Source organism: Mus caroli, chromosome 9 (assembly GCF_900094665.2).
Source record: "Mus caroli chromosome 9, CAROLI_EIJ_v1.1, whole genome shotgun sequence".
In the NCBI taxonomy this organism is placed as follows: domain Eukaryota; kingdom Metazoa; phylum Chordata; class Mammalia; order Rodentia; family Muridae; genus Mus; species Mus caroli.
The window spans coordinates 96338529-96356239 of record NC_034578.1 but is presented as its reverse complement, the minus strand read 5'-3'; the positions used below and the strand labels follow the sequence as shown (position 1 = coordinate 96356239).

Sequence of the window (17711 nt, the reverse complement as noted above, 5' to 3'; positions counted from 1 at the left end):
GTTGTGATACTGAACTAGAGCCTGATACAAAACAGGCAAGGGTCTTCTCTCTTTTGTATTTCAAAATTCTGAAACTTAGGGTCTAAGTTGAATAGCAGGCCTTGAAATCACACAGTTAGCCTATTCAGGCACTGCACTTGTGATCTGCCTGACACATCCACTCATCTACTGTGGATTAGAAGTTTGTGCGGCCAGGTCTTCTTGGACTTCTAATTTTCTTTACTTCTTTCGCAATTCTATTTTCATTAATTTCTGAACTAAGTAGTTTATACATTCAGGGTCTTTTAACCAACATTATTGTTTAACCTTCACCTTGTCTGTAGTAGAAAATGTGGATTAAATTATTAAGAGACATTTTAGTGAGCAAATAAAACTTTTCTCTCCAATAACAGTTCTGCTGTGCGTGCTACTTATAAAATTCCAAAAATGATAACTGACTACAGTAAACAAAAATTAAATATTATATTCAAATAGCTAGAACTAATAGTTTTAACAGTCTGACAACATTCACAACTTTTGTTGTTGTTTTTTCACCCCCAAGACTGGGTTTCTCTGTGTAGCCTTGGTTGTCCTGGAGCTTGCTCTGTAAACCAGAGTGGACTCCAACCTATGGAGATCCATCTGCCTCTGCCTTCTGAGTGCTGGAATTACAGCTATGTGCTACCATTACTTGGCAATGCAGAGACTTTAACCAAGGGCCTTCTGTGTGCCAGGCAAACCTCCACCACAATCCAAACCCCTCAAGCCCTTAAGACTGTTTAATAAAACAATTTAAGAGCTATAGGGAGAAATTTAACATTAAAAAAAAAAAGCATGTAAAACTGGCATTCTATAAACAATGTAAAACTTTAAACTCACTAGTGTGTATTCAGTTTTGATACATTCCTATAAGTATATTGATACAATCCTACACATATATTCCGAATTTCTCACAAAAAGCTGAGTATGGAGTAATTCAAAAAGGTAACTTTACAAGGAAAAGGCTTGTTTTCCTATGACTGAAATGAACCCCAACTGCTTTCAATGAATCAAAAAAAAAAAAAAAATAGAAGTAAAGAAGAGTGAACTAAATCCCTTCTTACCTCACTTTCCAGAAAGAAAAGAACAAGCATCCTAATGAGGTTCCCATTTGGACTGTTCCTTCCTCTCCTCTTTGCTAATGCTTCCTCTGCTTGTGGATCATGTCTGCTGAACAGCCTGGGGCAAGGGGACAATACAAATTCACATGAATACAAACTTCAGTATTTTTTTCAAAACATAAATTAGAAAGTTCATTGTAATTCATTCTAATTCAATAAAACCCATGTTTTTGAGACACGGTGTAGCCTAGGTTGCCCTTGAATTCTTGATGTTCCAGCTTCAATTTTTCTAGTGTTGAGCTTTCGGTCACATGCTACTAAAAGACCATTATTCGTCAAAAAATGTCAGATATAAAGTATCTTACACAGTTCAACATGAGGAAATGTTTTCAGTAATGAACAGTCAATCTGAAATATTTATAAAAAAATATATGCACGTCTATTATCTTATGATTGATATTAAGAGAGTATATAATTTTAAATTGATCTATCTAGTTTCTTATGTATTTACTTCAGTCATAAATACATTGAAGGAAATGTTAAACAATAACCAAAAAGCTACATTTTAATCTTTATGCCTTTAGTATTCTCTTATGGTTATTGCTTATCATTTAGAGATAGTAGTCTATCCTATCATTTAAAAATTTTTTCAATAACAAAACTTTTAAATATGGCTAAGAAAGAAAATAAAGTTTTAAATTTGCTATATAGATTTATTCTAATAAACAAAGCTCCTGCCTGCCAGTAGTGAAGTACACATTTAATCCTAGTACTCAGGAGGCAGAGAAAAGGCACATACATGAGTTTGAGCCTAAGCTACAGAGTGAGTTCCAGGAGAGCCAGGGCTACACAAAGAAACCTCGCCTCTAAAAAAAATGAAAAACCAAACTAAATAAACAAAACCAAAACCCAAAACAACAATAACACTCTAAAAAAAAAAAAAAAAAAACCCAAACCCAACGCTGCCTTATTTTTAAAAGGGACTGCTCCAAGGACACAGCAGGGAACAGGAATCTATTTCTCAGGAGGAACTACGTCTTCCTAAGGACTCTAGGGCAGTGGGTCTCAACCTGTGCTTCTCAGCCCCTGTGTGGGTTGAGTAACTTTTTCACAGAAGTTACATAATGGATATCCTATGTATCAGATATTCACATCATGATCATAACTACCGAAATTACAGTTATGAAGTAACGATGATTTCATGATTGGGGATCACCACAAAATGAGAAACCATATTAAAAGGGTTGCAGCATTAGAAAGGTTGAGAATCACTGCTCTAGTAGATGGAAATAGACTAGCTGTATCATCTCATGTATTTTATAGAAAAATAAGAAAATAGGGACCAGCAAATAACATACGCTAGTTTACAAGCTTTTCAAATGAAGGGCTTATGTAATTAAAAAGTATTCTATTGGAGGTGGCTTTCAAACTGGTAACAAATTAAACACGTAATGTTGACTTTTGAGAATTTTCATAGGGCTAATCTCCATGACTTCCCCCAATCCATGCTTTCTCACCAATTACTCAGATCTAGCCCAGGTGCCATATCCAGTGCTCCAGCCTAGTTTCACCTTTATTGCCTGCGCTATATATTATCTCTAGGCTTCTGCCAGGACCATCCCCTACCTGTTCACCAACCCACAAGCCCCTGTCAACATTTCTCCATAGCCATATCTAATCCCCTCACTCTAAAACTTAAGAGTAGGAAGCACACCCTAGAACACGAGCCAAATCCTCTCTATCCACTTGGCTTCATTCCACCCAAGCCATTTCTAACCTCTAGGCCCAACCTGCCCTCACATTCTCTCTTCTGTTCCATCTGTTCATATCAGACTAAGAACTAGAAAGTTTGTTCACCTTATCCTCAAAATATGAACAATATAAAAGATCAAACCAGTATCTTTCACCCAAACCTACTATCCCCATAAAAATACTTGCCAATGAGAATTTCTGAGATGATTTGCAGGATACACTATACAAGAAGAATCACAAACTTCATCAAAAAACAATGATGTTAAAAAGGAGTTTTAAAAAAAGATAAAAGAAAATGCTGAACAGAATTTAGATGAAAGAACTTAAGGAGCCAAACACCTGACTGACTACCAAGAAAACACAAACAGAAGGCTGTGAGAAATAACTAAAAAAACTCCAAAACTTGAGAAAGGCAATCAACAAAGAGGTAAACACACTGAAGAGGACGCAAACTGAAATGAAGATGTAATAAAAGAATGCCAGCAACTCAATTATAAGACTCAAAGAAAAGCCTTATAAGTAAAATGAATCAAGCAGAAGATAAGAGTATGAGGATTTGAAGTTAAAAGTAGGATAGAGATCAAATAAGAAACATGTAGGAAAGTAACATATATGAAATATGAGATATCATGAAAAAAAAAACCTTCAATTTTAAGATTACAGTCAATCATTGGACTGAGCTCAGGGGCTCCAATGGAAGAGCTAGGGGCAGAACTGAAGAAGCTGAAGGGAATTGCAACCATGTAAGAAGAACAATATCAACTAACTGAACCATCCAGGGCTTCTGGTGAATTAAACCCCCAACCAGAGTACAAGTGGAGGGATTTATGGCTCCAAACACATATGTAGCAGAGGATGGCCTTATCTGAAATCAATGGGAGGGAGGCCCTTGGTCCTGTGGAGGCTTGATGCCCCAGCATCAAGGCAGTATGCATTAGAGCAGTAAGGCAGGAGTGAATGAGTGGGTGAGGAGCACCCTCAGAGGCAAAGGGGAAGAGGGGGATGGGAGGGAAGGTTGGTGGAGGGGTAACTGGGAAGGGGACGTCATTTGAAATGTAAATGAAATGATTAATGATGATAATGAAAAGATTCCATGTGGAAGAAGACTCTGAACATGACTGTGGAAGAAAACAGCCAGCGCTAAACGGAGAGACACAGGCAGAGAATACAAGAGGAAGAAAACATAGGTAATTCCAAAAGAAACCCCTATGGTTTATGGTAACAGTAAAACACTAAGGAGACATAATAAAGAAAGCATACTGAAAGCTGCAAGGGAGCAAACCTCCCCTCCCCCAAGACACATTAAAAAACCCATATCAGAATAACAGCTTATTTCTCATTGGAAACTTTGAAAGCAACAAGAGGCTGGATTAAGGCATTCTAAAAACTAAAAATATATGAATGCAAGAGTAAACAAATAGATCTTGCAAAACCATCTACCATAATTGAAGAAGAAAAACTTTCGAAGATATTAACAACCTAAATCACATTATATCTGACAAACCAAACCTAAATACCAAGCCTAAAGAAAATAAAAAAAGCAATACCTCTGAACAGAGGAATGAGGATAGGAGAGAGACTGTGGGAAAAAATACAAATCCATAATACTTAAACACAAAGCACTACAAAGAAAACAAACACCTCTACCAAAAAAAAAAAAAAAAAATCAATATGATGCCAATTTCTACACATTTCAGTACCTTTAAATATTAATGGCCTAAACTCTCCAAAGAAAAAACAATGGCTGAATAAATGGATCAAGAAAGAAATCCTCCTATCTACAAGAAACACATCTTGGATATTCTAAGTTTCTGGGCTAATATCAACTTATCAGTGAGTTCATATCATGTGTGTCCTTTTGTGATTGGGTTACCTCACTCAGGATGATGCCCTCCAGGTCCATCCATTTCCCTAGGAATTTCATAAATTCATTGTTTTTAATAGCTGAGTAGTACTCCATTGTGTAAATGTACCACATTTTCTGTATCCATTCCTCTGTTGAGGGACATCTGGGTTCTTTCTAGCTTCTGGCTATTATAAATAAGGCTGCTATGAACATAGTGGAGCATGTGTCCTTCTTACCGGTTGGAACATCTTCTGGATATATGCCCAGGAGAGGTATTGCAGGATCCTCCGGTAGTACTATGTCTAATTTTCTGATGAACCACCAGATTGATTTCCAGAATGGTTGTACCAGCTTGCAATCCCACCAACAATGGAGGAGTGGTCCTCTTTCTCCACATCCTCGCCAGCATCTGCTGTCACCTGATTTTTTGATCTTAGCCATTCTGACTAGGGCCCCTAACGAAGGAGCTAGAGAAAGTACCCAAGGAGCTAAAGGGGTCTGAAATCCTATAGGAGGAACAACAATATGAACTAACCAATTCCCCAGAGCTGTGTCTCTAGTTGCATATGCAGCAGAGGATGGCCTAGTCAGCCATCAATGAGAGGAGAGGCCCTTGGTCTTGTGAAGATCATATGCCCCAATACAGGGGACCGCCAGGGCCAGGAAGCAGGAGTGGGTGGGTTGGGGAGCAGGGTGAGGTCCGAGGGGTGGGGTGGGGGGAAAGGTATAGAGGGCTTTGGGGATAGCATTTGAAATGTAAATGAAAAAAATATCTAATAAAAATGCCTTAAAAAGAAAAAAAAACAAATCTTAGCTTAAAAGATAGGAATCTTTTTAGTGTGAAAGAATGGACAAACGCATGTCAATCAAATGGAACCAATAAGCAAGCAGATATCAGGTTCTTAATACCTAACAAAATAAGACTTCAAATTACATCTAATCAGAAGAGAACGTTTCATTCATTCTAATTAAGGGAACAGTTAACAAACAAAATTACTATCCCAAACATATATGAACCAAACTCCAGGGCACCCAATTTCATAAAACAAGCACTACTAGATTTATAGGCACAGATTAAAATGAATTTGTAAATATTACATGACTTCAACACTCCACTTTTCTCAATAGACAGGTAGATCATCTAGACAAAAACTAAACAGAGAAACATCTGATTACAGAAAATGAAATTAACAGATATATACAGAATATTCCACCTAACACCAAAGAACATACATTCTATTCAGCAGCATACCTTAGCTGCTAAAATAGACCATACCATACAGCACAAATGATTACAAAATCAGAAAGACTGAAATATCCATTATGCAGTAACTTTTAAAATTGACAGTAAGAACGCTAGTAAATATATAAACTCATGAACACGAAACAGCTCATTATTAAATGGTGAATGAGTAAAAAAAATCAATAAGGAATAAAAAATTTCTTGGAATTAAATGAAAATGAAATCAACTCAACAAACCCCACTGGGACACAGCCCTACAGGGTAATTTATAGCTTTAACTTGCTACACTAGAAAAAAATCAGAAAGTGCACAAATAAATCATTTATGATTAAACTAAAAAATTTATAGAAATAGAACAAACCATATCCAAATCCAGTCACCAAGAGGAAATAAAATGATGATGTTTAAACAGAGTAGAAATCAATGAAAAAGAAACAAATTTTAAAAACCACATCATTGAATATACCAGCTGGATGATTACAAAGATAAGTAGGATTTATAAGTCCTTGGCCCAACTAAACAAAGACAGGATACAAATGAGAAGACTCAGAAATGGACAGAAAAACATTACAACAGACATTTTAAAAAGTCAGAATATTATTTGGGACTATTTTAAAAACTTAAAAGTCTATTAAGTTTGAAAACTTAAAAAAAAAAAGGATTCAGCTAAACCTCCAAAATTAAACTAAGAAGTCAACAACCTAAAAAGACACATAACAATCGATGAGATTGAAGTACTAATAAAAAGTCACCAATCAACAAAAACACAAGTTCAGATCGATAGATTCACAGAATTCTACCAGACTTTCAAAGACTTATAGTCAACCCCTTTTTACCTAGAGAAAAGAAAGAAAAAGAAGGAATGAGAGAGAGAGAGAGAGAGAGAGAGAGAGAAAGAGAGGTTTCTAAATTCCTTTTATGAATTTAGTATCAGTCTAATATCAAAATCAGGTAAAGACACAACAACAAAGAAAAACACAGGCCAATATCCCTGTTAAATATAGATTCAAAAATGTTCAATAAAATACTTCCAAACAAAATTCAGACATACATAAAAAAGATTATATATGGCTTTATCCATGTCTAACATTTACAAATCAATAAATGCAATAAACCATAAAAATGGACTTAAAGAAAAAAAATCACATCGTCATTTCAATATATGCATAAAAGTCTTTGATAAGATCAAACACACCTTTGAGGTAAAGTCCTAGAAAATTAGTGCTAGAGGGACCATCCTTCAAAAAAACTAAAAGCTGTACATACGTAACTAACATCATAGAGCAAAGGTTGAAGCTCTACCACTGAAGTCAGGAACTACACAGGGATACTCACTATCTTCACTCCCTTTTAATACTGTGCTCAAAGTAGTACTTAAAGCAATAAGGCAAGAGAAAGGAAGAAGGTTAAACTATTCCTATTTGCAGATGATATAATACTACACATGAGAGACCACAAAAATTCTACCAAAACCCATCTAGAAACAATTACGTTCAGAAATCTCATAGAATACAAGGCAAGCTTGCACCAATCAAGAGTTGTCTACAGAACAACAAAAAGCAGATTATAGATACACTCCCATTTAGAATAGCCCCCCAAACTAAAATATCCAGAATAAACCTAACCAAGGAAGCAAAGGAAACTTTACGCCCCAGAAGAAAGAGATAAAGACAATGGAAAATGAAAAGATAACCCATGCTCATAAATTATAAATTAGTATTGTGAAAATGACCATTTTATCAAAACCTATACATAGTTCCAATGCAATCCCAATCATAATTCCCATCTCATTCTTCAAGAAATAGGAAAAAAAATCTGAATATTTGTATGGAGCCACAAAAGACCACACATAACCAACATTATTTCTAAGCAAAAAGAATAATGCTGGAAGGATTACCACTCCAGATCATAAGATATAGTCCAGAGTCATAGTAATAACACACAATGGTATTGTTACAAAAACAGAAATGTAGACAATGGGAAAAACTGAAGACCCAAACACAGAGCACACAGAACTTCAGCTATTTAATAGTCGGAAAAGATGACTGAAATATAAGCAGAAAACATTTTCAACAAATGGTTCTGCGAAACTGGATGCCCACATTTAGAAAGATGAAATTAGATCAACCCTATATATCACTGTCTATAAAAGCTAACTCCAAATGGATCAGAGACCTAAACGTGAAATTCAAACTCTGAAATGGCTAGAAGAAAACATACACAGTATCCTGTAGATATAGGTATAGGATAGGACTTTACGAATAGGGAGGGCTCCATTTGCCCTAGCAACAATGAACCAACAGGACTTCATGAAACTAAAAATCCTCTCTACAGTTAAAGAAACAATGAAGTGGGTGAAGAGAAAACTTACAAAATGGAAATGAATTATTGACAGCTATTCATCTGGCAGTACATTAATATCCAGAACATACACATATACATGGAGAGAGACAGAGACAGAGAGAGACAGAGACAGACCGACTGAGACCCATGTGTAAAATTGGCCTGCGATCTGAGAAGAGAAAATTCCAAAAAAGACGAAAAAAGATGGCTAAGAAATAGCTAAGAAAAAAAAAAAAGTTCATCATCTCTAGCAATTAGGGAAATGCAAATCAAAACAATTTTGAGACTTTATCTTACCCCAGTCAGAATGGCAAAGACCAAAAGAACATATAAATGATGGCAGGGATGTGGAGAAATGAATGTACATCTTCACTCACTGTTGGAGGGATTGCCAACTATGGAGATTAGTTTAGAAAATCTGCAAAAACCAAGTATAGATCTACCATATGACACAGTATACTACTTCTTGGCATATGTCCAAAGGACTCTACATCATAATCCAGATAGTTGATTAGCCATGTTCATTGCTATTCTACTCACAAAAAACAAAACAAATGTCTTCCAACTGATGAATGGATAATGAAAATGTGGTACATATGTGGTACTATGTAATACTATTCAAATTTAAAGAAAAATGAAGTCACTAACTTTGAAGGTAAATGTATGATAAAGTAGAAAACATCATGTTCAGTGACATAACCCAGACTCAGAAACACAAATGTCTCATGTTCGCTCTCATTAGAGGCTCCGAGCTACACGTTTTTGAATGTGATAATATATCTACAGAAACCAGGAGAGTAGAAAGGAACTAGTGCTGGGGTAGTGGATGGGGGAGTAATGAAAAACCAAAAGTGGGGTACAAGTAATCTATATGGAAAAATAGGAAAAGAAGGAGGCCTAATATGCCAGAGGGAAAGGAGATAATTGCAGACAAAGAGTGAGAAGGTTAAAGTAACAGAAAGGATGTCCGAAAAGGGTCAAAAGGAATCACACTATTAACTCTTAAACATTGACAAAAACCATGGAATATACTTAAGTTTGTGTATAAATATACATATATATATAGTCTAAATAAAATTTTTTACAACACTGCCTACAAAATCCAAAGGCTACCTAAAATAATCCTAACACTAGGCATGAAACCCCCCTAACCCTCTACAACTTTCTTGGTTGTAATTAATCTCAAATATAAAAACTGGGTAATATTAAATATTCACTTTAGAACTTACTATTTTGATGCCTCTTGATGACTATGTAGAACTTATATACAACATGACTGTGTTTATGTCCTATGTACTTTGGTTTTTGTTTTGAAATGGCTTCTTGCCATGTTTCCTAGGAGAGCCTACCCTGCATTCAAGCAATCTTCTCCTTTCTCACCCTCCTGAGGAGTTGGGACTACAAGAGCAAACCCTAATTTATTCATGAAAATTCCATGGATAGTACAGCTTATGTATTATAATTTTAAGAACTACTATAAAGAATTCTAAAAGAAGTCACTAAAGATGAAGTTACTGAAATGTGAATTTTTCTAAGAGAAGAAATTGAAAGCATTAATAAAAAAAGCTTTCATAATTTACACAGAAATTGGGTGATTTTTACAAAAAAATAAGACACAGTGGAGGCTACCTATTCTGGATTTTTACATAAAATATTCTCATTAAAATTTCTAGCAAATATTTAAAACTCAGTCATACACTATAGATAAGAAATAAATGTTCTATCTTTAACTCAAGTTCTGCAGCTTATGGTCATATACACATATATATGTATGTATGTATATATATATAATAAACTATATAATAATCATATCAAATATGAGAGATTATATATTAGCTATATATTATGTATATGTTATATATTACATATATAATGCACACACAGACAGACAGACAGACAGACAGACACACACACACACACAAGTCCTTGATTTTTCTCAGTGAAGATACAGAAGCAATACATTCTTTCTAAAAATCACAAAACATTTTGAAAAGTTAAATAGACAACAGAGACTAACTATATTGGAAAAAGGGAAAACTCTAATATACACTGTGGCATATACAATATCCCAAGAAAAATGTAGAAATTCCCATACTAGTCAAAGGTGTCAAATAACTGGCAAGTCCAATACTATTTTAAAATCCATGTCTCTGAGGCTGGGTATAGCTTAGCAGTAGAATGCTTGCCTGGCATGTGTGAGAGGCCATCAAGTCAAGCCTGAAAACCTTAAACTCTTCCTATGTGCTTTCACTACCAGCATGTACTAGCACCTAGCTTCTATTTACAAAAGATTTTTATGATAAAAACTTTTGTATAATCACAAATTAGTACATGTAATGGACCTTTTGGTCCCCATCCCCCCCTTGCTCACAACTGAAGTCACTAAGTCTGAACACACACACACACTCAAAAATGAAAACAAAGCAAAAGGCATATACATGAACAAGAATGTATATAGTGAGATTAAATTTATCTACTAAATTATACAGTATTTAACATAATCTACAATCAAAAGGTAAGTTTCATAGTAGCTTATATTTATAAACTGTCCCGAGCTATTGTTCTCGCCGGCAAGAACACATTCGGACAACCGGAATCTTCTGCAGCAAAAAAAAGCTTTATTGCTTTTTCAGGAGGGAAGACCCAGACCCTGGAAAATGGTGTTGCTTATATAGCCCTCAGCCATGGCATTTCAGCACCTGATGTGGCGTGTCAGCTCCTGATTTGTTGCTCACCCATCACCCCATTACTACGCCTCAAGATGGGCAGTGACTAGGCGTGAGTTCACTCTCACACCTGCGTACAAGGCTTGTTTACTAGTTAGGCACAGCGGAGGCCAGTGCCATCTTATAATGGCGATTGCTCGTGGCACGGCTCTCCACAATAAACTCTAGTAAAAAGGAACTGAATATATATATCAGAATTACAACACCAAACTGATCATAATAATGATTCCATGAAAATGTGGGCGTCAGCTGCAAGGAGATACAACTTCATGTGTAGGTATCACATGTAGCAAAGGTGTGAGCTGAGTTTTTGGAAAAACAACAACAACAACAACAACAACAACAAAACCCAAAAGACTTTTATAAGCTTTAAGAGTCTATTCTTAAACCCACCTAAGAACCACAGCTCAGATGTCACAGAAGAGGAATATGACACACAGCTCACTCTCCTAGATATGAACCATAATAAAGGAAATAGTCCACAAAGTTTAAGAACATCAAATACAGTGAGGAGGACATCTTAAGTCTTATGTTCAGTCACTGCTATTCTCTTCGACTATCTGTAAATTATTAGCAAGTACATTTAACGACTGAGATCTCTCTTTTCAGTACTCTTCTACTAACATGAAAACAAACATACAGAAGTGGAACATGTTTACAAGATAACTGACTCACTTTTTGTGTAGGAACTCTCCAGCTGCCACAGCAACAGGGCGATGTGCTGAATACACCAAATGGTAAACATTTTCACAGTCTTCGTTGGAAAGAGCTTCTTCACTGCCACTGAAAATGTAAAGTCACATCAGAACCACAGAAACTTTTCACTTATGTAATTCCTCATTTAATTTATGCAAAATGATGATAAAGGCTGAAAACACACCCATTTTACTTGTTGTCTCTTTTAGTATTTCCCACCAATTGTAATGTATTTACTATATGAAATTTAGAAAATCCAGATAAAATAAACACTTCCCATTTTCCCATGTGAAATTTCCATAGAAAATGACAGTCAATACAGGTGAAATATATATTAGACTAAGTAAGCACATTCTTTAGATGAGCACAAGGCTTTCTGTCTTTTAAATATACTCATGGGACAGATTTGTCCTGACTCACACAACTAGTCATGCAAGGTAACGATTCTTCCCAGAACTGTATTAACGAAATATTTTATCACCTACCTGTAATGTCAATTTCCCACTAAATACACATTCCTTTAAGTATTACCTTTGTCTGTCTGTCTGTCTGCTTATTTATTTGTTTGTGTATATGCCAGTAACAGCCCTCATCTGGTCAAAGAACAACTTTTGAAAGCTGGTTCTTCTTGCCCCACCATGTTGGTCCCTGGGATTCAATCCAGGTCATCAGTTTTGGGGGCAAACTTCTGTATGAGCTGAGCCATCTTTTCAGTTCCAGTCGTTCCTTTACTAACATAATTTTTCTATCATTACATTCCTTTATTCATAATTCTGTTTCCCAATTGATCAAAATGCATTTTAGGCCCTTTTGTCCCCAAAATGAAGCATCCATTTCCTGCTTATTAGTATATTTTTAAATGATTAATATTATTACAGTTCAACCATTAGTTTGAATACATAATTACTGAGTATAGGTCCCTGACAACATATAGTTTTACAAGTTTATTTCATTGACTCTCAAATGGAGATGCCTTAGTACCCAAGAACTTCAAGAATCTAGTAGATATAATTAGAATGCTCTTATCAGCAAAGGACTGCAGTTGAATCAATTCCAGGAAAAAACTGTACTCTTGTCTAAAAGCCATAAATGGCAAAATGACAGATAAACTAGAGGTATTTAAATACACTCTCCCTTTCACCCAAACAATGCTTGTTTCATTATGATGAGGCAGGCAGGATAATGTAAGCAGAGAATAATCTTATTATTAACAGACATTAGAAAGAAATACTAGGTATAGAACTAATTTTATATATCTATACATTCCATATCCCCAGAGATAAAAGAATACAAATGAGATAGACAAGTTTCAGGACTTGAAGCAGGACTTGAAGTTCCATTCCTATTAAGCAGGAATTAATAAGTTAGGACAAATATCTCTCTATATGTCCAATTCGTAGGCTCAGGCTCCTGAAACAAAGTATTATCATGGGAAAATATCCACAGGAAAAATACCCCAAAGAAAACTTTCATCTCAGAAATACAAACTCATAAATAAGAGGAAAATATTCCATCAAATGTAGAATTAAGGCTGTAATTCCAGAGGTTGAGAAAGAGAAGAGGGAGTTTAGGACTCGAATAAGCCACATTGTAATACTTTGTAGGGAGAAAAAAACCCAAACAACCAAAACATTAGTAGAACTGACAGATGGCACAAAAATATTTAGAGGAGTTTATAATGGGATATAAAATGTGGTTTTACCTGTCATGTGGGAAGGTTTACCAGTAATCCTACCAAGAGAAGGAAAGCCAGGTCGTTTTCGTGCACATTCTATAAGAGACCGGGGTAAGCTAGATTTTGATTCTTAGCTCATTATTAAGTAAGATACTAAACTAGATAAAATTAGGAGACTGTGAAATTGCATTAGTACACATGATTTTTTAAAAAAGTGTAACAGTGTTAGAAATTGTAATATAATGAAACCTTTAAAGATTTTGGATTTTTTTATGGGCTTGGGTGCTTTGTCTATATGTACGTCTGTGTACAATATGTGAGCCTGGTGAATGTGGAGGCCCAAAGAGGGCGTCCTTTATCTCCTGGAACTGAAGTTATAGACAGTTCTAGGCTGCCATGTAGTATTGAAACTGCATCTTTTTGAAGAGCAGCCACTGCTCTTAACTTGCTGAGTCCTCCCTCTAGCCCTGTCATGAGGTATTCATGAAGCTAATAAGACATATCAAGTCTCAGAAAAATATGAAAACTTTATAAATATTTCTTGACACTATGTTCATGACCTGGTACACAGCAAGGGCAGAAAGAGTTCTAAAAGAAAAAAGGACTGTGTGGAAGAGTTCATGAAAGCAGAGAAAACCATGAGGGCTAAAAAGCAAGTGAGGTGAACTGCCCTCACCTATAAGCTCTTGGTTTCCTATAACACATGTGGGTTATTTACAAATGAGCCAACTAGAATAGTTTCAAATGATACTGTCCAATAAAATCGTCTGAAGCATCAAGTAGATCCAACATAGAAAACCTGAAAGTCAGGTCAAAGTGACAAGGCAGAAGAGACAAATGATGTATTGGCATCACTGAGGCATTTGTAATCACAAATTCCTAGAACACTGAGAGATCTCTGATTAATGTATAAAAGAACAGATGTAACCAATGACTTAGGAAAGTGACAGGTAGAGGGCAACATTGTATCTTTAACACATCTATTCTTCTATTCCAATAAAAATTCACAGAGAAAAAAAATTTAAGAGATTATTGAAATTAGGCAACCTATTTTCCAAGTATTCTGTAAAAAAGAATACTTTCTTGTTCAGCCTATCAAGTTCTTAGAAGGTTTGAAAACAATGTTGAAAAAAAGAAATTAGCTTAGTTTATTTAAAAAGTATTTAAAAGGAAAGATAATTTCATAAATGATTAGGAAGAATGGTACAGAATAGTAACAATAGTAACATAAAGATATTTATTAATACACCATGAAGCACACCAAGCAACAATATATGAAAGGCAAGTCAACACCTTGAATAGAGACTAACATATTGCTCTTAAAAAGGGTAAACAAGGCCCAAGAGAAGGCTCAGTGGTTATGAGCAGGTACTGCTCTTGGATTTGGAGGACTTATGTTGAGTGGTTTATAAACACTTTTTTTTTTTTTTCCCCCCGAGACAGGTTTTCTCTATGTAGCCCTGGTTGTCCTGGAACTCACTCTGTAGACCAGGATGACCTCAAACTCAGAAATCCGCCTGCCTCTGCCTCCCAAGTGCTGGGATTAAAGGCGAGCGCCACCACCGCCCAGCACAAACACTTGTAACTCCAGCTCTAGGATATTCTATGATTTTGGCTTCTGCAGGTACACACACAGAGACAGATATACATGTAATTTAAAAAAAGAAAAAACATAAAATGGTAAACTTATAATATATAGTGTAGATATTTGGTACTATAAGAAAATTCAAATTAATGAATATATATACATGTATATATAAATATATTTATGTATGGGTATGTGTGTATGTATGTGTGTGTGTGTGTATGATAAATTTAAATGCTTGTTTATTTTTCTTCACCAAGGGATTGAGTATAGGCCTTGTCCATGCTAGGAAACTACTGTCAAAATTATTGTTTTAAATTTTGTTATATTGATTTATTCCCTTTGTGAGAGTGAAGGATACATGTACGCATGCTACAATACGTGTGGGGTTAGAGGATAATTTGTGTGAGTTGACTTTTTCCTTCTACAATGAAAGTTCTTGCAATTAAACTCTAATAAGCAGGCTTGGTAGAAAGCACATTTATTTATTGAGCCAACATGTGGGTCCTTCAACCACAGTGTTTATAAAAACATACTCAACATTGCCTGAAATACTCAGAACACATTCTGAGATAATAGAATAAAATAAAAAGGAATATTGTTCTTTTCAATAAACTATCTGTGGATGATAAAATATATAATAGGATATAATAAAACTGGAAAACATAAAGGGAATAATCAAAGTACTCATGACTGAATGTTCATGAACAACTGCTTGTTCTAACTTATTTTTGCAAACAATGTAGTATTTAAAAGTAAACTCATTTCATTAAACTATTAATTGAAAGACATGAGATAAGTGAGCCAAAAGATAGGACATCATTGGAAATTGTAAAAATAGACAAACCTCTGGTGTGATTTATGGAGAAAAAGATTCAAATAGAACAGAGAGTGAAGAACGCATAAAACATTTTAGAAAGTAATGGAAAACTTATGCTGGCTGCAGTAGTGCCATTTCCTACAGCTGTGTAATTACTGAAGCAATAGCACACTGGGAAGAAGAGATTCAGAGGGAAAAAAAGAGATGACAGGTGGCAAATATTACAACACAGCATACATATATGTATGAAACTCTAAAAAAAATTATGAAAAAAGGCAACTCAATTATGTACTTTAGAAAAGCAACATCCCCACTAGACAACATATACTACCAAAAAAGCACCCCATATCAGGAACATCTTTCTAAGTTGTCTAAATAGACCTCCTTAAAAACAGTATAACCAGGGGCTGGAGAGATGGCTCAGTGCTTAAGAGCATGTTCTTTCAGAGGTCCTGAATTCAATTCCCAGCAACCACATGTTGGCTCACAACCATCTGTAATGGAGTTGGATGCCCTCTTGTGGTGTGTCTGAAAACAGCTACACTGTACTCATATACATAAAATAAGAAACATTATAAGCAACTGTCAATGACATCACATTATGAAGCTGGTATTCAACTGGAAACTTCACTACTGGCTAGTGTTCAAAGTGCCCTACATATACTACAGAAGGAGAGAAATAACCAATCTTAACTAGCTATGAAGTCTGTAAACTATAACAACCTGCTCACAAGAGTGGTACAAATGTTATAGAGGTAACCAACCACTTAAAAAAAAGAAAGCAATTTAAGGCACATTCCATTAAAACACTTTTAATGAGGTCATGAACCTGAGAATATAGAGATCATGGACCCTAGAGGAAAACCTACTACAATTATTGTAGTAAATGAACATGGCAATAAATTGATCACTAATTACATATTGCTATAACCCTAGATAAGTGACTCATTCAAATCTCATCAGAGAAGCTTCTCCTTGTAGCAGATGGTAATTAACATAGAGAGCCACAACTGGACAGTGTGCAGAGAATGAGCAACTTTGCAGGACTCAGTGTGGCATTACCAAAAGTGGTTAGCTACTTTAAGGAAACACAGACACAATCAGGTAGGTACATATATAAAGTCACAGAGACTGTCTTTTTATTCCATTAATATGAACAGGTTTTATACTATGCTTTTGTGGTAATGGAGGTGAAACCCAAGGCTATGTGAATGCTAGGAAAGCACTCTACCAATGAATTATATAAACAGTTCCACATTTTTTACTCTTTCTAATATTAACTAAAAATGACATCAGTTTAAAAAGTGTGTCAAATTTATTCATGAACACACAAATATCAGCCCAAATGAAACCAATCAACTCCAATGTTGTATTTAAGCAAAACAAAATATACTAGGTTCAAACACAATTTATTCAAGGAAGGAAAACGTGTTTAAATTAATAAATATATTAATTTAGTTCAGGCTAATGAACAGGTTAAAAGAATTCAAAATAAACAGAAATTTTATCATACAGCAAATTATATTTTGAGCATATAACCTACGACCCAGTACCTGTATAGTGAGCACCAGGCCCTGGTCTAAGTTTCCAACATCACAAATAAACATAAAACAAACCCATCCAACGATCCATTTACAAAATAATAACAAAGAAACAAATATTTCAAATGCTTTTCAAACAAAACAATATCTGCTATTAAGGATAGTATTAATAGAGCAGAAAGTCTTGGCTTTCAGACAAGGCAAGGAAATGAGAATTATGAAGTAAAAAAGTTTAAGTTATTTGTCCAGGATATTCTAATAATCTATATGACAAAAGCAATAGTATCAAGAAAGCATCAGATGAGCCGGGCGGTGGTGGCGCACGCCTTTAATCCCAGCACTTGGGAGGCAGAGGCAGGCGGATTTCTGAGTTCGAGGCCAGCCTGGTCTACAAAGTGAGTTCCA

General features: G+C 35.3%; 1 protein-coding gene across 6 annotated transcripts in view; it reads right to left on the bottom strand.

The window, feature by feature from the left end:
• The window catches only part of Stag1 (stromal antigen 1), a 315222-nt gene that overhangs the window by 87611 nt on the left and 209900 nt on the right, over positions 1 to 17711 (bottom strand). For all 6 annotated transcript variants that reach the window (XM_021171588.2, XM_021171587.1, XM_029481814.1 and 3 more), the window contains 2 exons: positions 11665 to 11772; positions 1083 to 1197 (listed from right to left, as the gene is read on the bottom strand). In XM_021171588.2, the coding sequence (XP_021027247.1) occupies positions 1083 to 1197; positions 11665 to 11772 (223 nt within the window). The remainder of the gene's footprint in view (positions 1 to 1082; positions 1198 to 11664; positions 11773 to 17711) is intronic.